General features: G+C 40.3%; 1 protein-coding gene across 1 annotated transcript; it reads left to right on the forward strand.

Moving 5' to 3' along the window:
• The first annotated feature begins 1,580 nt into the window (after positions 1–1,580).
• LOC120433684 (scavenger receptor cysteine-rich domain-containing group B protein-like) lies at positions 1,581–26,156 on the forward strand. The gene is made up of 6 exons (XM_039600381.1): positions 1,581–1,585; positions 2,426–2,473; positions 3,052–3,251; positions 22,178–22,492; positions 22,539–22,786; positions 26,151–26,156. Exons 1-6 carry the CDS (start codon positions 1,581–1,583, stop codon positions 26,154–26,156), a joined length of 822 nt encoding a protein of 273 aa, XP_039456315.1.
• The last annotated feature ends 50 nt before the right edge of the window (positions 26,157–26,206 follow it).

The following is a 26,206-nucleotide window of genomic DNA, read 5'->3' on the forward strand; positions in this document are numbered from 1 at the left end:
GATAGGGGGCATGACAGTGTTGGAGCTTATAGCAGATGAGTGGAGGGGAGCTCGAGAGTCATGGACAGCAGCTAGTGCCATATGGGGCAGACGGGGGGTCAGCCCATGCTTTGAACTTTCAAGGGTCTGCTTGGCTGCAGAGGGATTATTCATTATGCCCACTCCCTGCGGCGTTAGGGGGCTTGGCATGGCGGCTTGGGGGGCAGGTGTGGAATACAGATAGCTGGTGTATGCTTGGGAGCTGAATGGGACAGTCATCGTTGGGTAAGGAGTGTTAAGTGATTGGTTCAGGGTGGCCTGCTGGGTACTTTGCCCCGCTGGGTAGTTGGGATATGAGGCAACATGGGATGCTGGTGTAGCAGTGGGCACATGGACACTGGCCTGAGGGGAAAGAGCAGGGGGCATAGTTATCTGGACATCTGGCTGAAACACTGGAGGGGCTGTAGTTAGAGGGCTGTAGTTGGACTGGCTTGTCTGATTGGTTGGCACTGAACTTGGGTGAATTTCAGATAGGTGTGAGGGCACCTGCATTTGGCCTCCATAGGCTGGTGTTGGTGGTGCATGAGCCGGAGCCACACCAAGATCAGTCTGGGGTGAAAGCATAGTTGGTGGTGGGGTCTGTTGTGTGCTCAGCCCAGAGTCGGTCCCTGATTGGGCTGTGGTACTGTAACTGCTGGCCAGTGAAGCTGGGGAACTGGGTGACTAGCTTCGACTTCACTGATGACTGTTGGTCCACTGTACTGGCGCTAGCTGTTGCCCCTTCATTCAAAAGGTGAGGCTGTGCCCTCTTTGGAGTGTCTGCATAGTCTCTCATCATTTTCACTGTCCTATATCTCTAATTTAGCTGCACCAGAAAATGTGTGTGGGTTACTTGTAGTATGCTTAACTGTGAGTAACTACAATCTATTTCTAGTAAAATAGAACACAACACAGATGTAAGACAACTATCATCTCATAATGCAAAAAAGAATTCACAAAAACAAACAGCATTAAACTCAGGGTGCAGTTAAACAACTATCTTCAGCACAGAGGTTGTGACTGACACAAATCAGCAGCGATTGCTTCACCGTATTCAATGATTATCATTATAGACAGGGAACATCATTTAACATTCTCGTTTCAATTCAAGTCTCTGAGTCTTTCTTTTTTTTTTTTTCAATGACAGAAAACCCTCAAATGAAACCACCCCAATATTTCACTTTCAAAGGATATGCCTGGGGAGGTGAAAGTCCCAGTAACACAGGCAGTTATAACTTAGTTCAGTACCCCATCAGATGGCAACACCTCTTGCTGCGGCAGCGTAGCTGGGGGGTGTCGGCATTGCTTTCTCTTCGGTCTCGAAGTGCCACAAACCCAGGTCACGGCACCAAAGATGTAACCCAACCAGTGCAGGGGCCTCCCTACACCCCGGACTCTGCGTTGTGTAATTTTATGTTGGATTGGGGTGCACCGTAGAGAGACCAGTTGGACACAGGCGTTAATTTGTGGCTCGGACCGCGCCGTTTATTGAAATGCTGGGGCAAACACCACTCCAACTCTGCTGCTGGCCCTTTGCAAATCACAGTAAACACTGAACCAAGATGGCGCCCGCGCGAACGAGAAATCTGAACTACGGTGTCCTGCAGAGGACAAATGGTCAAAATTGCTAAAATCTACAATGTATATGCAGCTCAACAGTGACACCTTGTGACTTATTCCAGTCACTGCCTTACATATGTATGGAATTTTAGTTAATCCAAAGCATAGAATTGAGGCACTTCAAATAATTTAATCTCAACAGTGTACGAGAGTTTAATCAGTTATTAAATAATATATTGTTAAGTGCAATTTGTTTGTGATGGGTGGTGATAAAAAACTATTCATATCAGATATGCCAGGCTAGCAGTTTAAAATTAAATGGAATTTGTCGGATTTTGATTTTTTTATGAAAAATATTTTGATTTAAGAATTATGAAAAAAAGACTTTACTGTTAAGTTTCACATATTTGCTTTTTCACAAGTGCAAGACATCTTCTGCTCTAAACTGGTTTTGTCTTTTTCCACTATTCAGGTTGTCACTCACAGCTGCCTGGTGAGCAAAAAAAGCATTTTGTTATAATTTACAAAATCATCAAGTTTCATGTTTGATTGTTTTTTTTACATACTTGATAACAAGACAGAAACACCATCATCTTGACTTAGTGTGCAATCTTCTAAAATTAATCTTGCATTTTTCATGTAATTTTTTGGTGCTACGGTGTAATTTTAGTTTCCTTAAAAAATAATTCTGCAGAACTTAGGGGTAAGGATGTCTTTTTAGTAGAAAGAAACAAAGTATACAAAGTATTTTTCAGCAATAAATGAGTTCAGAAGGTTTTAGAAAAAAAAAGAAAACAGTTGCCTACTGTATGTCATTTTTTGGTTTTTTTATGGTTTGCTTTTTCAGGTGCATCCACCATCAGATTAACTGGATCTGGATCAACTCGATGCTCTGGTAGAGTTGAGATCTTTCACAATAACGTCTGGGGAACAGTCTCTGATTATACCTGGGACCTAAATGAGGCTGAGGTGGTTTGCAGACAGTTAAACTGTGGGTCTGCACTACAAGCTCCTCGAACAGCTTACTTTGGTGCAGGAACTGGACAGATTTGGCTTGGTCATGTGACCTGTTCAGGAAATGAAAGTTCTCTAAGTGAATGTCAAAACACCGGATGGGGAAACTACTACTACAACAACAACAACTACTACTACTACTACTACTACTACTACTACTACTACTACTACTACTACTACTACTACAGCAGACATTATAATGATGCTGGCGTCATCTGTTCAGGTGACATCACTTTTTGGCATGGAACATACTGCATGTCAATGTATTTTTGTGTGACATGTATCTTTGTTTTCTTTAAGGGACATATATTAAAACATAGTTTGTGTCACGTGTTTTTCATTACAAGGTCCAATCAGATTAACTGGATCTGGATCAAGTCAATGTTCTGGGAGAGTTGAAGTTTACCACAATAACAGCTGGGGAACAGTCTGTGATGACGGCTGGGACTTAAATGATGCTGAGGTGGTTTGCAGACAGTTAAACTGTGGGTCGGCACTGGAAGTTCCTCAATCAGCTCACTTTGGTGCAGTAACTGGACAGATCTGGCTTGACAATGTGACCTGTTCAGGAAATGAAAGTTCTCTAACTGAGTGTCAGCACAGTGGATTTGGATCAAACAGATGTGAACATGGTCAAGATGCTGCTGTCATCTGTTCAGGTGAGATATTATTTTGATCATCTGATGAATGTCAAATGCAGTGAAAACAACATTTTCTTAGACTTCCATCTTCCACTTATTAGTGTGTTTTATAATGAAATTCAGTGTGAACAGTCAAAGACATCTGTGCAAGAACCACACTGTTGAGTATTTGAGTGATAAGATGTTTGCATCTTTCTCTATTAACGCAGCTCAGATCCAGAGAGCTATACATTACTTGTTAAATAACTTATAGGATGAGAGATTTCATTTTAAATACCTTAAAGGAACATTTTAATAGTTTCAAATGAACATTTCTGAGCGGGACATGGAAGATATTTTGTCAGGAGTTTTCCTGTATTGCAACTCAGGTCAGAATAAAAACGCTCAGACAGGTTTAACGTGTACACGGGTGAGACTCAGGGAGAGACTCGCACCCTGCAGTAAAAAGAAAGAGTCTTTATTCAGAGAGCACATACAGGAAGAGAGAAAATAGAACTGCAGGCACAGAGTGTAACTTCCCCATTTAGGAGTCTGCAGAGAGTGTGACTTCCCCATTTAAGCTGAAAGAGCAAACACATTTAGATAATGAAACGTACTTTTAAGCATAACATAATAAAAATCCTAAAATCCTAAAAAATCTCTTAACATTTCCTCCTGTTGTACATATGTATATGTACAGTTCATAGCTTATTGTATCAGTCTATGGCCACTTGTAAACATTTTTAGCCAAAACATCATAAAATAGTGGGTTTTGTCAGTATGTTATATCCAAGTGTCTATCTCACCATCATCTTCTTCATTCTGTGATAGGGTGATGCAAGCATGAATTGAAACAGTTACCATTTTCGATACCATGTTCTTCAAACAAGGTATGACACATGAAGTGAAAAGACACAATAACAGTATTATAACACCAACAAAAACAAGTCCTTTAATCAGCAGGGACTTCCAAGAGCCGCTTATAAGCCACGTAAGCCAGTCTTCTGTGTTTGTGGCATAGTCTCGTTGTTGTGCATCCCGAAGTTGTCTGAGTATTTTCAGAGCATCAGTCATGTTCGGTGAGTGCACATTATCTGGAATGTATGTGCCACATGTGTTGTTAAAGAGGACACCTTTCTCCTTTCTCTGTGAGAATCATGTCCAATGCTACCCTGTGTTGCATTACTGCAATGCGCAGAGCGTCAATCTCCTGATCCCGTTCGTCGCTGAATTTACATGAAGCATTCAGAACCTTTTGTCTTTCAGTCCAAAGTTTAAATTCCTCTGGGACATCGGAACCCCATATGGAATCATGCTGCTTGAGGTCTGGGGTGCTTCGTCTTTTCCTTGTTGTTGACGTTGATGTTGACGTGGCGTCCATGGTTATCTTGAAAGTGTGGTCAGATATGAAAATGGGAGCGCACTGACCTGTCCAATTCCCAGGAAGGATATCCCAGGCCATCCCTTGCACCCAGAAGGTGCCATTTGAGATGTTGCTGCTCTTCACGGGCCCTCCAGGAGCGTGTGTCTGTACTGCTTTGCAGTTGGTGGTGGTGTTTCCCATTGGCGTGGATCCGTTCTCTTGGCAGTAGCATAGGCTGTGGCTCAAATTCCCATTGTTTCCAAGAAAGACTGGGAATGATTTAGCCTTACTTCTGTGCTTCACTTTCAGGTCAACCCAGAACCATTCGTCACATGTGCCATTTCGTAGTCCTATCTGGAGAGGTTCCTCATGGTTGACCACGATTCCCTGGAATCGATGCCCAATTGATACCCAAGGCTGGCGTAGCTTGCGGCACACTTTGCTTGAATTATGTCCATTCCCTTCGCGTACAAGGTGGCGTATTGTGTCGTTGGGGGCATATAGGAGCAAACATAGCAGTCTTTTCTGGGTGTGCTGTCATGTATATATCGATACCATGCGTTGTTCATCCATGGGTGAATGTGGTCTTGTGTCATGTCATGAAGATGTGAGTTGTCATGTGTCCATCTTGTCTGCAGGTGGTGTTGTTCATCCTTTTTCTCTCGCTCACCTTGGTGAACTCCAATTTTTCCTTTGGAGTACTTTGATCAGGATCCAATCACCTGGTTTCAACCTGCAAGACACTGGAGAGTTGTTTAGAACAATCTCTTTATTTTCAAGTAATTTAGTCATCCATTCGGCTAGTGTAGTTTCTCTTATTGACTTATCTATAGGCTCACTTGTAATTGGTAGTGGAAATAGTCTACCGTGAATGATTTCAAAAGGTGTGAGTTTCTGAGAACTTTGTGTCAGTCTCATCCACATTTTTACCAGGCCTATACACTCAGGCCATGGTCTCCCTGTTTCTTCCATGCATTTTCTCAGTCTCTGTTTTATTGTGCCGTTAGTTCTTTCCACGAGTCCGGCACTTTGCACTTCCAACAGTGCACAGTGATGTTTGATGCTAAATCCTAGTGCTTCAGAGACCTTACTGATTACTTCATTAACAAAATGTGTCCCATTGTCTGATCAATCTTATCAGAGTGGGGATGCCATATATTGGAATGAAATGGTTGCACAAACATTTTGCTACTGAGATGGCGTCTGCTTTTTTACTGGATAGATTTCTGGCCATTTTGAGATCACGTCTATGATCACTAGAGCGTATTCTGAGCCTTGGCATTCATTTAGCTCAATAAAACCCATGTGGATCGTATGAAAAGGATGAGGTGGTGTGCATTATGTGCATCATGTGCATTATGTTTTTGGCACATCATGCATGTTCCAACAAATTTCCGAAATTTTATCTACCACTCCTACCCCCCCTCCTGTTGACAATAATGCTGCTGATTTGTGTAGGGACTTTGGTAGTATTGGTTTGCCATTACAAGTCATCAAACCACTTTCTAGCATTGCTCCACAGTTTAACCATTTCCTTTGTTCTGTAGTTGGTGCGGCTTTTCGTTCATTCATAAGCACATCAAGTGGTATTTGCATTGAGGAGTCAGACATTAATGTGTCTATAGTTTGTTGTGCTGCTGCTTTTGCTGCTTGATCAGCAAAGTTATTGCCTTTAGTGACCTCTGACTTGTCTTTCTGGTGTGCAGCACATTTACATAATGCTAACTGTTTCGGCAATATTATCACTTCCAACAGCGCCTTTAAAAGATTTCCATGTTGCACTGGGTTAGGGGAACAGGCACGTATGACAGCTGTGAGTTCTGCACTTTGTGCAGAGTGTGAGGAAGTTAGTGCTTTTGCTTCTAAAATCGTGTCTACTGTGGTTACCGCATAACCTACACAATTCCGCCCAAGGCTACTTTTGGACGCTGAACCATCTACAAAGATATCAACGAAACCAGCCTGTGGGGTGCTGTGAAGGTCAGCGCGTGATACAGCATACAGCAATTCTGATGTGCGACAGTGTAAGCAAAATGCCTACATAGGAAAGTTGTCTGGCATGTGTATGTGTCAAACTTCTGAGTTAGGAAAAACCTTGCATTGCTTACAGTTCATAGCTCACAGCTCTAAAACTAGGCATCAGCAAATCATATGCCCAAATCATTATGTGTCACTGTGATCCACAAGTATGATCACAAATTTGTTTTCCAAACTTACTAAGCAAACAAACAAAAACAAAACAAATTTCCTATGGCATCAAGGCTTTGCATTCATATTAATTGAGTGTAAGCTGCTTTCTTCATTGCAAGTGTTTATTGCAATAAGGTTTAATTCATGCATCTTATCACTGAGTTCTAAATTCAAACTATCTCCTCTGACCCTTTCCAAAAATAATTTCACATATAACAATTTGAGTATGTGTTGTCTATTCATTAATATAGTTGTCAATTATTTCTGTCATTATTTTGCCTTCTTTTGTTTATGACATGGCGGACATCTCTAAACAATCATGAGTTCAGCCTTCAATTTCAACCCAATTATACCCTGTATTCTTGCACTCGCACTTTCCCAATTAATCTATGCTTTTGACGCTGTACTCAAGGTTCCAGGTTGAGAGAAATCCACCTGTATTGACACACTAAAGCATACAATTAATATCATTATCATTACTTTTCCTAAAACATTCATTCGCTTCATCTTCTTAGAGTTTAACTCGTCTGTTTCTCTCTGTGAGCTGTCTTGACACACCACAGGCACACATATTTCCTGTTTCTGCAGACTAATCGAACTCTTTTGTTTTTCTTTGTATTCATAGTCTATAAACCCTCTTTAATTCTACTAAATCTTGATCTAAAACCAATACACCTTTATGTCACGCTCACACTTCTAAATAGAGCCCTTTCAGACATCAGGAATCATCACACACACTGCCTTTTCTCTCAAACTTCCATTTGTTCCCTCACTCTACTATGAACCTTTGTAGTGTTATTATTACTTATTTTTTTTATTTTTGTGCAGATCACACCCAATCACTCAAAACCTACTACTCACAGCATTCACACAGTCAAAATCACTCAGAATATGCTTTCATATTGTAATGAATTCAAACTCTATTTATACAATTGTAGTGAGCAAAACCAGCATCTCCATGCGCGTCACCGCTCCTCATTAGCTTGGTAGTGTCCACATATTTATTTAATTCAGCTTCTCAATCTTGTAGCTGTTGTATACAAGGTTTGGCTCATTAGTTGTTAGCATAGGTTTGCTCTTCATCTTAACAAAGTCTCATCTAAGATAACAGGTTTACAGCAGGTCAAGTGTCTCTATGCACCTGATTAGTGTAGTTAATTCCTTATTTTCTTCATCTCATATATCATTGTACTGAGTTTGAAACCTTTCAACAATCTTCCACCTCACATCATAACTGACTGAGGTGCCTCTTCGTATTAATAGTAATGTTATCATTGTATTGTTTTTCCTTTTGTATAACAGCAATAGTATATTACAATACACTACTTCACTACTTTACTACTAATATACAATAGTATATTAGTTTATATTTTATTATGTATCCATCACGGGTCTGTGTGAATCTGCAGCTTCACACCTTCCCAAGCTGGAGACATTTTCCTTGGCTGAACAATGACACAGCCGTGATATACCTTATGCATCTCTCTTTTTTATTTGATATATTTTCGTGTGAATTATCTGGTTTCATGCATTCTATTCATTCTAGGCACGGTCGTCATGCCAACTATGTTTCATTGTTAATACCAGTTTACAGGTTGTTAACCTTCCTATTATCTCCTATTATCATGCTTATCACTAGATAAGCTCTGCTTTAATTTCAGTTAACCTTAATTTAACCTTTTGTTTATTCCACTTCATTCCACTTTCCATGCTTTAATATATTACAACTCTTGTGTACACTTTGTTTTCTTTTTAGCTTCCTTTTCAGTATTTATTTCTGCTTGGAGGGTTTCTTATAATTTAGTCAATGCATTTTCCCTCCCACGTGGGACATTTAGGTTTTCTTTGGATTTCTCCATCTATATGCACTAATTTGTCCAGCACCTGGACATTTCTTTTCTAACCACTGCTCGTCAGCAGTGAGTTACCCATTTTAATCCTCTTAATTTTAACACTTTACAACTACACAACTGCGGCACCTTCTCTGGTACGAGAATCGAGAGAGGTAGTTGACACGGCCTTCTACTTTCAAGCTATTCTTGAAAGCGGTGTCACCTTTACGTGATGAAACACGACCTGTTTCTCTCTTTTCACCAGTACTTGTGTTCTGCCTTTTATAACTTGAACTGAATATTACAGTTGTAAACTGCCCTAGAGCTCCCTCTAGTGGCTGCTTTGTAATATGGGTTTGGTTACTTTGGGAAGGGAAAAAATGAGAACGTGAAGAAGAAATCAAAGATGGCGGAAAGTGATGCCGTAATGTTATCGTTCTAAGCTGATACGGACCTTAAAATGTTGTTGCCTTGGACAAGATATGTCTGTAAGTATGAGTGTCGATAAAATAATTATTATCTTTTGTTTTGTGTAAAAATGGTACGATAATTTGTACATTTGAAAGTTTTATCTTGTTAGCTTGCAGTAAGAGTGTAACAAGCTAGTTTACAATGTTAGTTAGCTAATACAGTATTTTGTACTTTCAGTTTTACGATGGTCAAAGAGAAGGCAATGGTCAGAGGCCATTCTTCAATAAATCAGCGCAAAAAGGAAAATAAGTCTGGTTTTTGGAGCATCGTTATCTCGCTGTCTAGCTGGTGACACTAAGAGACTCAGGGCGAGGACAGCACAGTAAAAAGACATTAGCGCAGCGGGCACAACCACGAGGAGCTATTTTCAGCGCATCAGTTATGAGCCTACGGTCAGGAAAGCAATATCAACTGGATCTTCCAGAAGAGGAAGAAACACCAGACCAAAGAGAAACAGAACAAGTGCACAACGCAGAGGATATGGAGAACAAGGATAATGCAAGCAACGCAGACACACAGGCCGAGTCTAGACGCTCGCATACATCCAAGCGTTCATCCACAAGTTCTGCAGCACTTAAAGCACGAGCAAAAGCAGAGGCTGCACGTGCACAGCTGGCTTATTCAGAAAGGGAAGCAGCTATAATGAAACAAAAAACTGAACTTGAGGCTAATTTACATGTTTTGAGTTGTCAAAAGGCTGTCGCAGTAGCAGAAGCAGAGGTTGCAGTTTATGAAGAAGAGGAGGAGGGACTTTCAAAAAGTGAACTGCGCTATCCATTGGTGGGACCACCCGCTAGTCCAAAACAACGCACAGCAGAGTATGTACAAAAACACTCAGATATTTGCCTTGAAGGATTCAAACTAAAAGTAGATCCACTTGCCTGTCACAAAGCTGCACGTGAACAATGCGAAATGGCTATGAATGCAGATATAGACAATGACGGCTCACACAGTGCTCAAAAGGCTAATGTTAAAGTGGAACTCCAAACACAACAGAGAGAGAGACTGGATTCCCCCAAACCTTATCCGTACAACACTCTTCAAACATCAACAGAGATACAGGGTGTCCAGGATATTACAAGGTACCTGACACGGAGGGAAATATTAAGTACTGGACTTTTGCAGTTTGATGACCACCTAGAAAACTACTGGGCGTGGAAGGCATCATTTCAAAGTGCTATTAAAGACTTGCATGTTACAGCTCAAGAGGAGCTAGATTTAATGGTCAAATGGCTTGGAGTTGAGTCTGGTCAGCAGGCCAAAAGAATCCGATCAGTCCATGTCTTTAATCCAGCTGCAGCTCTCAACCTTGTGTGGCAAAGACTCGAGGAATGTTATGGATCTCCAGAAGTGGTAGAAAATGCACTGTTAAAAAAGATTGAACAGTTTCCCAAACTAAACAACAGAGACAACACAAAGTTAAGAGAGCTGGGTGATGTTCTGCAGGAAATAGAATGTGCAAAAGATGGAGGATACCTACCAGGCCTCTCATATTTGGACACAGCTCGCGGAGTCAACCCCATTGTGGAAAAGTTACCCTATGGACTGCAGGAAAAATGGATTGCAACAGGAGCAAAGTACAAAGAAGAACATAAAGTTGCTTTCCCCCCTTTCAGTGTCTTTTCAAAGTTTGTAAGACAACAAGGCAAAATAAGAAACGACCCAAGCTTTGTCATCACACCTCCTGCCGACACAAGCTTCAAGAAGGAGAAAAGCTTCAGAGGCAGTAACAGGCAAGTGATTAGTGTACACAAAACGGACATTCCTACAGACACTAGTTCACCTCAAAATAGTTACAGCAAGCCAATAGAAAGCCCTGACAAGGTATGCCCAATACATAAGAAGCCTCACCCTCTTAAAAAGTGCAAGAGTTTTAGAGCAAAGCCCATAGATGAGCGCAAGTCATTTTTAAAAGAGAACAGAATCTGTTTTAAATGCTGTGGCTCTACTCAACATCTAGCAAGGGACTGCAGGGCTCAAATAAAATGCATGGACTGTGGTAGCGACAGGCATTTAGCAGTGCTACATCCAGGTCCACCCCCTGCTCCAGCTGAGAGCTCTGAAGCTGATAAAGATGATGGCGGGGAGACACAGGATAGTGCAAATTCCTCAGTTGTTTCCAAATGCACAGAAGTCTGTGGTGATGCAGATAGCCCACATTCATGCTCAAAAATAAGTCCCGTGTTAGTCTATCCAGAAGGCGAAAAAGAACGGGCTAGAAAGATGTATGCAGTACTTGATGAACAAAGTAACAAGTCACTAGCTAAGTCTCAGTTTTTTGAGTTCTTTAATATTAAGACACGCTCAGACACTTACAAGCTCAGAACATGCTCAGGACTGTCAGATAATGTCGGCAGAACTGCAGTAAACTTCATGATTGAGTCAATGGATGGTAAAGTGAAGCTCCCACTCCCAAACCTGATTGAATGTGACATGATTCCAGATGACAGGAGAGAGATTCCCTCTCCACAAGTTGCCATGAAGTTCCCACACTTACAGAAGATAGCTGAAAAATTACCTCCTGTAGAAGAACAAGTACCTATTCTGTTGCTTTTGGGAAGAGACATTATACAGGTACACAAAGTCAGAGAGAGAATCAATGGGCCACACAATACACCTTATGCACAGCGTTTGGATTTAGGCTGGGTTATAGTTGGGGAAGCCTGCATGGGGAAGACGCATAAGCCCCCTAATGTGAGTGTTCTCAAAACACATATTCTTCAGAATGGCCGTGCTTCTTACCTCTGCCCATGTCCTAACACGTTTCATATCAAAGACCAGTTAAACACCACACCTAACCCCAAAAAGGACAGGGGAAACACAAACACCAATCAACTGGGAGAAACTGTTTTTGACAGGACACAGGAAGATGACAAACCAGCACTGTCAGTAGAGGACAAAGACTTCATTGACATCATGGAGAAGGAGGTGTATCAAAACGAATGTAACAGCTGGGTGGCGCCTTTGCCATTCCGCTCTCCAAGACCAAAGCTTCCGAGTAACAGAGAGCAAGCATTCAAGCGCCTCCAATCTCTCAGAAAGACACTGGACCGGAACCCTGAAATGAAAAGACAATATATCGAATTCATTCAAAACATGCTGGACAATGACCATGCAGAAGTCGCTCCACCTTTGGACTCAAACAAAGAACACTGGTACTTGCCATCCTTCGGTGTGTACCACCCGCAAAAACCTAATCAGCTGAGAGTAGTCTTTGACTCAAGTGCAGAATTTGAAGGACAGTCCCTTAACAAAGTCTTATTAAGTGGACCCGACCTAAACAACACACTACTAGGTGTTCTTATGCGTTTTAGGAAAGAGCCTGTGGCATTTTCAGCTGATGTGCAACAAATGTTTTATTGTTTTGAAGTGAGAGAGGATCATAGGGATTATCTGAGATTCCTTTGGTATGAAGATAATGATCCCGACCAAGGTATTTGGGACTATAGAATGAGGGTTCATGTTTTTGGGAATAGCCCTTCCCCAGCTGTGGCTATTTATTGTATGAGGCGTGCTGCAGTCGAGGGAGAAGAAGAGCACGGACATGATGCAAAGCAGTTTGTAATGAGACATTTTTATGTTGATGATGGTCTCGCATCCACAGCAACAGTGGAAGAAGCTGTTGAGACACTCACAAGCGCTCAAAAGATGCTGGCACAGTCAAACTTAAGGCTACATAAAATAGCCTCTAATGACCACAAAGTAGTGGAAGCGTTTCCTGCTGCTGAGAGAGCCAAGGATCTAAAAGACTTGGATTTAGAGTTGGACGACATACCCCTGCAAAGGAGCTTGGGGGTACTGTGGAATCTTAAAAATGACTGTTTTACCTTTCACGTCACCACTGAACAAAAGCCGTTCACCAGGAGAGGTGTCTTGGCCACTGTTAACAGTCTATATGACCCGCTGGGTTTTGTGTCACCCATCACAATGCAGGGAAAAGCTCTTCTCCGTGAACTGACCTCAGAGCAAAAGGACTGGGATGAATCACTTCCTGCAGAAAGAGAAGATGAATGGAGCAAATGGAGAAGCTCATTGAAGGATCTTGAGCGGCTACAGATACCGAGGTGCTACCTACCGTTCTCCCAAGCCATTGCTGTGAAAAAAGAACTGTGCATATTTTCAGATGCTTCCACCATGGCCATAGGAGCAGTGGCATATCTGAGAGCTCTTGATGGTGAAGGTCAGTGGCACACAGGTTTCATCATGGGCAAGTCCAAAGTAGCCCCAAGACCCGCTCACACTGTTCCTAGATTGGAGTTATGTGCAGCAGTGTTAGCTGTAGAGATGTACGAACTCATTAGAGATGAGATTGACATTGAAGTAGACACTGTCAGATTTTTCACAGACAGTAAAATCGTTCTTGGTTACATACACAACAACACAAAGAGGTTCTACACTTACGTGGCTAACCGAGTGATTAGAATCAGAAAGACTACACATCCAGCACAGTGGTTTTACATAGCCACTAGTGACAATTCAGCAGACACAGCCACTAGACCGATTGCAGCTTCTGCATTGGCTTCCACGAACTGGTTTAGTGGTCCTTCCTTTTTGACACAACACGACATAGAGAAGTCTCACTGTGATAGTTTCACACTGATCGATCCTGACACAGATGCAGAGATCAGACCTGATATAACAAGTTTTGTTACCAAAGCCTCAGTAACACAGCTAGAGCCATGCCGTTTTGAAAGATTCTCTCATTGGGTGAGATTGTGTCGCACTATTGCATCACTAAAGCGTGTGGCAGCATCATTCAAGAAAACAAACACAGAAGGTAAAGGCTGGAAGTGTTTCAGTGAAACTAACACTGCAGATGAAGTGTCTAAAGCAGCAAAGTTCATCATTCACACAGTACAAAGTGAAACGTTCAAAGAAGAGTACAGATGCATAAAAGAAAATCAGCCACTTCCAAAACAAAGCCATCTTCAAAGGTTAAATCCAGTTATTGATGAAGATGGGCTCATCAGACTAGGAGGTCGATTGGCAGCTGCTAACCTAACAAAAGATGAGAAACATCCGCTCATTATCCCAAATGCTCATCATATAGCCATCCTTCTTATTAGATACCATCATGAGAAGGTAGCACATCAGGGGCGTCACATAACAGAAGGTGTGCTCAGAGGTGCTGGATTTTGGATTATTGGCAGTAAACGGCTTGTCTCTTCTGTTATTTACAAGTGTGTTCTCTGTCGAAAGCTTCGAGGACGATTTCAAACCCAGAAGATGGCAGATTTACCCGTGGACAGGCTGACACCAATGCCACCGTTCACTAGTGTAGGACTGGATGTCTTTGGACCCTGGACGGTCACCACACGTCGCACCAGAGGAGGGAGTGCAGACAGTAAACGCTGGGCTGTGCTTTTCACCTGCATGTCCACGAGAGCTGTGCACATTGAGCTCATTGAATCAATGTCAACATCCAGCTTCATCAATGCGTTAAGGAGATTTTTCTGCATCCGTGGACCTGCTCAAATACTCAGATCCGATAGAGGAACAAATTTTGTTGGAGCATGCAATGAGTTGCAAATTGATCACAAGGACACAGAACTAAACTCATACCTGCAAGAAAAAGGATGCACATGGCTGTTTAATCCTCCACACTCGTCACACATGGGTGGATCGTGGGAGAGACTTATTGGAGTTGCAAGGCGCATCCTAGATGGTATTCTGTTGAAAGCCGTACATGTCCAACTAACGCATGAAGTGTTAAGTACATTCATGGCAGAAGTAATGGCAATAATGAATGCAAGACCACTTGTACCAGTCTCAACAGATCCAGACAAACCAAACCTTCTCACTCCAGCAATGCTCCTTACACAAAAGGTCAATGCGTTATCTGCACCAACAGAAAGCTTTGGACAGCCAGACCTCTACTCAAAGCAATGGAAGCAAGTACAGTGTTTGGCAGACTCTTTTTGGAAACAGTGGAAAAGTGAATATCTTTCAACACTACAGCAAAGGAGAAAATGGACTGATGGTAAAACAAACATAAAAGTTGGTGATGTTGTGTTATTGAAAGATGCTCTCGCACACAGAAATGACTGGTCCATGGGAAAAGTTGTAAAAACATTTGAGAGCAAGGACAATAAGGTGCGAAAAGCAGAAGTAAAGACTGTGAAAGATGGAAGTGAAAAAGTGTTTTTGAGACCCATCGCTGATATGGTTTTGCTTTTATCAAGTGATAAATAAGTGTGTTTGTAATAGCTGTAAACTGTTCTAAATGTTTATCAGAAAAGTTTGTTGTAGTGGCACAATTGTATTGTACCAGGCGGGGAGTGTTCTGCCTTTTATAACTTGAACTGAATATTACAGTTGTAAACTGCCCTAGAGCTCCCTCTAGTGGCTGCTTTGTAATATGGGTTTGGTTACTTTGGGAAGGGAAAAAATGAGAACGTGAAGAAGAAATCAAAGATGGCGGAAAGTGATGCCGTAATGTTATCGTTCTAAGCTGATACGGACCTTAAAATGTTGTTGCCTTGGACAAGATATGTCTGTAAGTATGAGTGTCGATAAAATAATTATTATCTTTTGTTTTGTGTAAAAATGGTACGATAATTTGTACATTTGAAAGTTTTATCTTGTTAGCTTGCAGTAAGAGTGTAACAAGCTAGTTTACAATGTTAGTTAGCTAATACAGTATTTTGTACTTTCAGTTTTACGATGGTCAAAGAGAAGGCAATGGTCAGAGGCCATTCTTCAATAAATCAGCGCAAAAAGGAAAATAAGTCTGGTTTTTGGAGCATCGTTATCTCGCTGTCTAGCTGGTGACACTAAGAGACTCAGGGCGAGGACAGCACAACTTGGGTGGCCAACAGCAAACAAAATAGTGGAATAGTTCAGCCTCCTTATTGTGCTGTAAAATCAACTTATTCCACCAACAAAAATAAAACAACAACAATACCTTTTCAACGCGTACTACGTCTTACGGACCAGGTTTATCTAAAATAGCTTCCAGCCCCTTCCAGGTGAGCGTTTACTTCTAGAAACCCTTCTAAAATGGCTTCCAGACCCTTTTTCAGGCGAGCGTTTACTTTTAGGAATGCCCCCTAAAATAGCTTCCAGCCCCTTTTCCAGGCGAGCGTTTACTTTTAGGAATGCTACCAGCCCCTCTGGGCGAGCCGAGCCTAGACGTTTTACGCGAGGTGTCTGAGTGTTAATATTCACCTGGTTGCTGATTCACTGCCGGTCTCTCAGGTCTGCCTCATCGACCCCCACCACCGTGGACCACTTATAAGAACGCTGGCCAGAACCCGAATTCACGTCTCGGGACTTTATCCTGTACCTGGACAGGAGCTGTCGACAGACTTCAGCGTGGGCTTCTCAAGACGGCAGGACTCAATGAGGCTTTCCTGTGGGGTCACACAAAGGTGCTGTGTCCCATCCGGCTCGAAGGACCAAGAAATGTCAGGAGTTTTCCTGTATTGCAACTCAGGTCAGAATAAAAACGCTCAGACAGGTTTAACGTGTACACGGGTGAGACTCAGGGAGAGACTCGCACCCTGCAGTAAAAAGAAAAAGTCTTTATTCAGAGAGCACATACAGGAAGAGAGAAAATAGAACTGCAGGCACAGAGTGTAACTTCCCCATTTAGGAGTCTGCAGAGAGTGTGACTTCCCCATTTAAGCTGAAAGAGCAAACACATTTAGATAATGAAAAGGAGTACACCCGGATGAACGATGTTATCATCACGGGGCTTCGCATCAAACCTCGGTCATACGCCCGGGCGGTCGCCGCTGACAATGTAGGAGGGCCAGGAGAGGAAGATGTCAACTCCACGGAGCATCAAGTGGTCACCTTTCTACGGTCCAAAGGTGTGGAAGTGGATTATAACAACATTGAGGCTTGCCACCCTCTACCCCGAAAAAATGACAGTGACAAACCAGCCATCATTGTGAGATTTGCAAACAGAAAACACAAAACAGCACTGTTAAAACAAGGAAAGAAACTGAAAGGATCCGATGTCTTCATGAATGAACATCTGATAAAAAGAAATGCGGACATTGCCAGGAAAGCACGTTACTTGAAGAAACAGGGAAAAATTCAAAATACATGGACCACCAACTGCAAAGTATTCGTTAAACTCAATGGAACACGGAACAAGCCAAAGTATTGGTCATCAGAAATATGGAGGAGCTGGACAAATACTGAGGTTCAACTTACACTGGAGGTATGAATACACATGTGACGTGACACACAACACAACACATGGCACAGTCCAAAAGAACTTCATCTGCATCCGCAACAATATCAATATAACTCATTGGAATTCTCTTTATGATAATCTGGAACTGAGAACATTTCGATACACAGACCATAATGCTCTAGACTTAGAAAAGGATATAGACCCGGAAAATAATTTCTTTTACAACATCAGCAGTAACTGCTGCTACTTCACTGATGAACAGTTTAAGCACACCATCAACACGGAAAATAAATTATCAATAATCCATTTTAATAGCAGAAGTCTGTATGCCAACTTCAACAATATAAAGGAATATCTAAATGAGTTGACAAATCCATTTGGAATCATTGCCATTTCTGAAACATGGTTCAATGCGGAGAAAGGAATGGACTTTGGACTGGAGGGATATGAAGTGAATTTTGTAAATAGAAGGAACAAGAGTGGAGGGGGAGTAGCTGTGTATGTGGATAAAAACCTAAATTACAAGGTGGTAGAAAGTATGACAACTGTAATTGATAATTTATTAGAATGTATAACAATTGAAATTTATAAGGAAAAAGAGAAAAATGTAATAATTAGCTGTATATATAGAACACCTGGCTCTAGTATTCAAGTATTTAATGACTTCATAGAAGAAGTATTCTCTAAAACTAATCAAAAGTTATGTTTATCTGTGGTGATTTTAATATTGACCTGTTGAATCCGAAAAAGCATAAAATGACTGACTTAATTCCTAAACACTATGTACAGTTTGAGTTTACATCCTAAAATAACCAGGCCTAGCAGAATTACACCACATTGTGCCACCTTACTTGACAATATTTTCACTAACAATATGGAAAACAACATTGTGAGTGGATTATTAATTAATGACATCAGTGATCACCTACCAGTTTTTGCAGTTTATGACACTAATTATAAGAGAAATCAGCATGAGGAACAACTCAGATACAGGCGTGTAAGGACAGAAGAAACTATGAATGCACTTAAGAACGATCTATTAAATCAGGACTGGGACAACGTGTACGAAGAAACTGATATTGATATTGCATATGGCATATTTTTAAGAATATTCATGGAGTTGTACGATAAAAACTGTCCAACAATAAAATACAACAGAAAGCACAAATATTCAGATAGACCATGGATCACTAAGGGTTTACAAAATGCATGTAAAAAGAAAAATACACTCTATAGGGAATTCCTAAAACAAAGAACAAAAGATGCTGAAAATAAATATAAAAAAATACAAAATAAGTTGACCAATATTATACGTGTATGTAGAAAGGAGTATTATAGTAAAATATTGAACAATAATAAACATAATATGAAGGGAATATGGGATGTTTTAAATGGTATCATTAAAATAATTCTGGACAACAAAGTTATCCTCAATACTTTATCGACAATGGCAATATTATGGAAAACACTGCTGATAAGGTCAACAGCTTTAATCATTATTTTGTAAATATTGGACCAAAACTGGCAGAACAAATTCCTGAGTCACTGCCATCAGTAGACTGTAGTGAAAACCTGATTGATAGGAACCCTAACTCAATGTTCCTCACATCAGTGGAGGAAAAAGAAATAATTGACATTGTACACATGTGTAAATATAAAACATCTACTGATTGTAATGATATTGACATGAAAATCGTCAAGAAGGTCATTGAAGGAATTGTAGGACCTCTAACATATATTTGCAACTTATCATTTCAGACTGGAAAAGTTCCAAACAAAATGAAAATAGCTAAAGTTGTGCCGCTGTATAAAACTGGGGATAGACGCCACTTCACAAATTACAGGCCTGTTTCTTTACTACCACAATTCTCCAAAATCCTAGAAAACCTGTTTAATAAACGATTAGACAAATTCTTAGATAAATATAAATTACTCTCTGACAGTCAATATGGATTCAGATCAAAAGATCAACATCTCTGGCATTAATCGAATCAATTGAGGAGATTACGAATGCTATAGATCAGAAACAGTATGCAGCTGGAGTATTTCTGGATCTCAAGAAAGCATTCGACACAATCAATCATGACATATTAATTAATAAACTGGAACGGCACGGGATCAGGGGGTTGTACTGCAGTGGGTGAAAAATTATTTAAGTAACAGGAAACAATTTGTGAAGCTGGGTGTCCATTCCTCATCATGCTTGGACATTGCTTGTGGTGTTCCACAAGGCTCTGTACTGGGTCCAAAATTATTTATTATTTATATAAATGATATTTGTAAGTCATCTGATATATTAAAATTTGTATTATTTGCAGATGACACAAATATTTTTTGTTCTGGGGGGAATCTAAAGGAGCTGCAGGATACAATTACTTCAGAAATGTGCAAAATTAAAAAATGGCTTAACAGGAACAAACTATCGCTAAATCTAAGTAAAACTAAAATAATCTTATTTGGGAATTCCTTAGAAATGCACAAGTGCAGATTCATTTAGATGGTGTGGAAATTGAAAGAGTACTTGAACATAAGTTTCTTGGTGTGATTGTAGATGATAAATTAAACTGGAAGTCTCATATAAAACATATTCATAACAAAATTTCAAGAAGTGTCTCAATCTTGAGTAAAGTAAAACACATTCTGGACCACAAATCACTCCACATTCTCTATTGTTCCCTGATTGCACCGTATTTGAATTACTGTGCTGAGGTTTGGGGCAATACTTACAAATGTTCGCTATCATCAATCTTTATATTACAAAAAGGGCCATAAGGATAATCCATAAAACTGGTTACAGAGATCATACAAATCCACTGTTCTTAAAATCAAAATTCTAAAATTCACAGATCTGGTTCATTTTCTTACTGCACAAATTATATATAAAGCAATAAATAACCTGCTTCCTGACAATATTCTAAAAATGTTTTCTAAAAGGGAACGGGGATACAATTTGAGGGGGGAATTAAATTTAAAACATCCTCGTATCCGTACAACATCAAAAAGTTTTTGCATCTCTGTGTGTGGAGTGAAGCTGTGGAACAGACTAAGTAAAGATATGAAGCAATGTCCGAGCATGGCGCAGTTAAAAAGCGGTTTAAGGATATGGTTTTTACAGGGTACAGGGAAGAGGTAGAGATTTGATAGGGTGTTCTTGTCTAATATTTTCATGTGTGTGCGGGTGCACGGGTATATTGGTATGGGTATATATATATATTTGTAGGTTGTGTATCCTTGAGGTGTTAATGGGGTTATTGAAAATGTGTATATGTGCGTATGTGTATATACGTATGTATGGATAGATAGAAACATATATGTATATAAAAAAAAAAAAAAAAAAAAAAAAAAAAATACACATGACATATAATGTAATTGCAAGGAGGTATTTCTGTAGTCTATTGATACTAGATAGTGGAAAAGGGGTGGGATTAAATAAGCTTATGCTTCTTCCTGCTCCTTTTTGAACATGAAAGTTATTTGGAGTTGTGGTTGCTCGTTTTCCTTTTGTTTTGCTTTGTTCATTTGTCTCTTTTAATTCTATTTTGTTGTACTTTTTCAACATGTTCAAAATAAAGATTCAATCAATCAAAAGTACTTTTAAGCATAACATAATAAAAATCCTAAAATCCTAAAAAATCTCTTAACATATTTTCAGAGAGGGAAGGTCAGCCAGACATCTATGTGTGTGTGTGTGTGTGTGTGTGTGTGTGTGTGCGCGTGTGTTTAACCCTTTAAAACCGGTTGGAGTGGGCACGCTCCGTTTTGCGTAACTATTTTTAAATCCCGGTAGCTCTGCAACCACGTAAGCTAGAGCAATAATTTTTTTTACATATGAAACCGGAGAAGTTGTACTTACATCTTATGCCATCAGCTTGTCCTAGGTCACGGTTTTCTTCCACATATAGCTTTGCAAAAACTGCATAAAAAGCTCTTGCAGCAACAAAAACATAATATTCCAGAAACACGTTTTGCCGATCCGATCACCTGTTCATAACACTTCCTACGTTGGAATAGACGTCAGCGCGAACTTTCACATGTCGCCATTACCTGCCCGAAACCGGAAATGATGTCATTTTCGCGGAAATGTAGTTTTTTTTACTATCAGGGCCTCAGAGCCTATACTGGTGTTTTTAAAAGTTATCTTTGACTTTATGACTTTCTGTGTCGTTTCTGGGATGCTTAGAACTCGAATAGCACTGCTGGAAATAGTTTATTTTGATGCAATTGCTGCTTTTTTGCAAATTTGCACTATAATATTTATTTTCGTTTTTCCTGCAGTATATAAAAATTGGAGTATTTCAAAAGTAAAAGTATGAAGACATTTCAAATAAATTTCCTGTGGTGGGAAACTAGTTTGTGCAACTTTTTTGTATTTACAGTTTTGAGGGATAAGCCTCTTAAATTTCTCTAACTAGAAATATATGTTAAAAAAAAAAACAAAAACGATTTTCAATTTTTTGTAGTTTATTGCACTTTTTGCAATTTATGTAATTACTATGCACTTAATGTATACATATTATTAAAATTTGGGCTATAATGGTTGTATTGATGTATATCAACTTGAAATGCTCCCAAAATTGGCACTACAGCATGTAAAAATATAATATAAGCTCTGGCGGACTTGGTTCTATGGTAGGTCTTAAAGGGTTAAGGGAGACCATACCCCTGAAAGATTTGATAAAGTCTGAAATTCAATGTTTTCTTAGTTCTTTTCAGGTCTTGTAATTGAAACAATTCAAACAAAGTCCCCGCTTCAGCTTTCCTAATGTGGATGTTCTGCAGTCCTCACAAACTCTGTCATAATTCAAATTTGGGAGCTGAATGTCTTTCTAGGTCAGGAGTGAATCCATTAGACTTTTTTACACCTTTCAGTTTACCACTCAGCTATACCTTGGAATCTATGGCTGGAAACTGAAAGTATTCTATGTTTGGTCCCCTTCATATCATCTCTGTGTTTTGTTTTCAGCTGTGTCCGTCATTTTAACTGGATCTGGATCGACTCGATGTTCTGGCAGGGTTGAAGTTTATCACAATAACAGCTGGGGAACAGTCTGTGATGATGGCTGGAACTTAAATGATGCTGAGGTGGTTTGCAGGCAGTTAAACTGTGGGTCGGCACTGGAAGTTCCTCAATCAGCTCACTTTGGTGCAGGAACTGGACAGATCTGGCTTGACAATGTGACCTGTTCAGGAAATGAAAGTTCTCTAACTGAGTGTCAACACAGTGGATTTGGATCAAACAGATGTGAACATGGTCAGGATGCTGCTGTCATCTGTTCAGGTGAGAAAACTGTTAGTTAGTGTGTTCATTTGTGTCTTCCATTAAGTCTTTTTTGATGTAAGGATTTATTATAATATTTTTCATGTTTTGTCCCTTTTAGATCTGATTAGATTAGCTGGTTCTGGATCATCTCGATGCTCTGGCAGAGTTGAAGTTTATCATGATAATGTCTGGGGAACAGTTTCTGATAATAACTGGGTCTTAAACGATGCTGAGGTGGTTTGCAGACAGTTAAACTGTGGGTCTGCACTAGAAGCTACTCCATCATATAAATTTGGTGCAGGAACTGGACAGGTCTGGCTCAGTGGTGTAAGCTGTTCAGGAAATGAAAGTTCTGTAACCGAATGTCAACACATTGGATGGGGAAACTACTACTACTACTACAACAGTTTACATTCATATGATGTTGGTGTCATCTGTTCAGGTGATAACACTTTTTGAAATAAAAAACTGCATGTTAATGCATTTTTGAGTGATATGCATCTGTATTTTCTTTAAGATATGTATTGAAATATAGTTTGTGTTATGTTTTTTACATAAAAGGTGTGATCAGATTAGCTGGATCTGGATCGACTCGATGTTCTGGAAGAGTTGAAGTTTATCACAATAACAGCTGGGGAACAGTCTGTGATGATGGCTGGGATTTAAATGATGCTGAGGTGGTTTGCAGACAGTTAAACTGTGGATCAGCACTGGAAGTTCCTCAATCAGCTGACTTTGGTGCAGGAACTGGACAGATTTGGCTTGACAATGTGAGCTGTTCAGGAAATGAAAGTTCTCTAACTGAGTGTCAACACAGTGGATTTGGATCAAACAGATGTGAACATAGTCAGGATGCTGCTGTCATCTGTTCAGGTGAGATATTCTTTTGATCATCTGATGAATCTTAAAAACTGTAATATCAACTTTTTTTAGACTTCCGTCTTCAACTTATTAGTGTTTTTTATAATGAAATTCACTGTGAACAGTCAAAGTCATCTGTGCAATAAACATAATGTAGAATACTTGAGTGCTAAAATGTTTGCATCTATCTCTATAAACGCAGCTAAGATCCAGAGAGTTATACATTACTTTTTAATAACTTACAAGATTACCGATGTCATTATAAATACCTTAAAGAAACATTTTAATAGTTTCAAATTATCATTTATGAGTGGGACATGGAAGATGTTTTCATAGAGGGAAAGTCAGGCAGATATCTGTGTGTGTGTGTGCCTGTGTGGGTGTTTGTGTGGGTGCGTGTTTTTAAGGGCGAACATGTCCCTGAAAGACTTGCTAAAGTCTGCAACTTGAAGTTTTCTTAGTTCTTTTTAGGTCTTGTAATTGAAACAATTCATACAAAGTCTCCTGATTCAGCTTTCTTAATCTGGATGTTCTGCAGTCCTCACAAACTCTGTCATAATTCATATTTGGGAGCTGAATGTCTTTCTAGGTCAGGAGTGAAACCTTTGGACTTTTTATAGACTGTCTTTTAGTGTTCAAGCTGTTTTGACTGTCAGTATTACACCTTTCAGTTTACCATTGTACTATAACTTGGAATCTATTGCTGGACACTGAAAGAATTCTGTTTGGTCCGCTTCACATCTTCTCTGTGCTTTGTTTGCAGCTGTGTCCATAATTTTAACTGGCTCTGGATCAACTCGATGTTCTGGCAGAGTTGAAGTTTACCACAGTAACAGCTGGGGAACAGTCTGTGATGATGGCTGGGACTTAAATGATGCTGAGGTGGTTTGCAGACAGTTAAACTGTGGGTCGGCACTGGAAGTTCCTCAATCAGCTCACTTTGGTGCAGGAACTGGAAAGATTTGGCTTGACAATTTGAGCTGTTCAGGAAATGAAAGTTCTCTAACTGAGTGTCAACACAGTGGATTTGGATCAAACAGATGTGAACATGGTCAAGATGCTGCTGTCATCTGTTCAGGTGTGAAAACTGTTAGATACAGTGGCTTGCAAAAGTATTCGCCCCCCTTGAACTTTTCCACATTTTGTCACATTACAGCCTCAAACATGAATCAAGTTTATTGGAATTCCACGTGAAATACTCATACAAAGTTGTGTACACGTGAGAAGTGCAACGAAAATCATATATGATTCCAAAACTTTTTTTTACAAATAAATAACTGCAAAGTGGGGTGTGCGTAATTATTCAGCCCCCTTTGGTCTGAGTGCAGTCAGTTGCCCATAGACATTGCCTGATGAGTGCTAATGACTAAATAGAGTGCACCTGTGTGTAATCTAATGTCAGTACAAATACAGCTGCTCTGTGACGGCCTCAGAGGTTGTCTAAGAAAATATTGGGAGCAACAACACCATGAAGTCCAAAGAACACACCAGACAGGTCAGGGATAAAGTTATTGAGAAATTTAAAGCAGGCTTAGGCTACAAAAAGATTTCCCAAGCCTTGAACATCCCACGGAGCACTGTTCAAGCGATCATTCAGAAATGGAAGGAGTATGGCACAACTGTAAACCTACCAAGAAAAGGCCGTCCACCTAAACTCACAGGCCGAACAAGGAGAGCGCTGATCAGAAATGCAGCCAAGAGTCCCATGGTGACTCTGGACGAGCTGCAGAGATCTATAGCTCAGGTGGGGGAATCTTTCCATAGGACAACATTAGTGGTGCTGCACAAAGTTGGCCTTTATGGAAGAGTGGCAAGAAGAAAGCCATTGTTAACACAAAACTATAAGAAGTCCCCTTTGCAGTTTGCCACAAGCCATGTGGGGGACACAGCAAACATGTGGAAGAAGGTGCTCTGGTCAAATGAGACCAAAATGGAACTTTTTGGCCAAAATGCAAAACGCTATGTGTGGCGGAAAACTAACACTGCACATCACCCTGAACACACCATCCCCACTGTCAAATATGGTGGTGGCAGCATCATGCTCTGGGGGTGCTTCTCTTCAGCAGGGAAAAGGAAGCTGGTCAGAGTTGATGGGAAGATGGATGGAGCCAAATACAGGGCAATCTTGGAAGAAAACCTCTTGGAGTCTGCAAAAGACTTGAGACTGGGGCGGAGGTTCACCTTCCAGCAGGACAAATACCCTAAACATAAAGCCAGAGTTACAAAGGAATAGTTTAAAACATAAAGCCAGACCAACAATGGAATGGTTTAAAACAAAACATATCCATGTGTTAGAATGGCCCAAAGTCCAGATCTAAATCCAATCGATAATCTGTGGCAAGATCTGAAAACTGCTGTTCACAAACACTGTCCATCTAATCTGACTGACCTGAAGCTTTTTTCCAAAGAAGAATGGGCAAAGAATTTCAGTCCCTAGATCTGCAAAGCTGGGAGAGACATACCCTAAAAGACTGGCAGCTGTAATTGCAGCAAAAGGTGGTTCTACAAAGTATTGACTCAGGGGGCTGAATAATTACACACACCGCACTTTTCAGTTATTTATTTGTAAAAAATGTTTGGAATGATGTATGATTTTCGTTCCACTTCTCACGTCTACACCACTTTCCATTGGTCTTTCACGTGGAATTCCAATAAACTTGATTCATGTTTGAGGCTGTAATGTGACAAAATGTGGAAAGGTTCAAGGGGGCCGAATACTTTTGCAAGCTACTGAGGTCTGTTCATTTGTGTCTTCCATTAACTCTTTTAGATATAAGGTTTTATGATAATATTTTTCATGTTCTTTCCCTTTTAGATCTGATCAGATTAGCTGGTTCTGGATCATCTCGATGCTCTGGCAGAGTTGAAGTT

The sequence above is a fragment of the Oreochromis aureus genome, linkage group 3 (genome assembly GCF_013358895.1).
Source record: "Oreochromis aureus strain Israel breed Guangdong linkage group 3, ZZ_aureus, whole genome shotgun sequence".
Classification (NCBI taxonomy): Eukaryota; Metazoa; Chordata; class Actinopteri; order Cichliformes; family Cichlidae; genus Oreochromis; species Oreochromis aureus.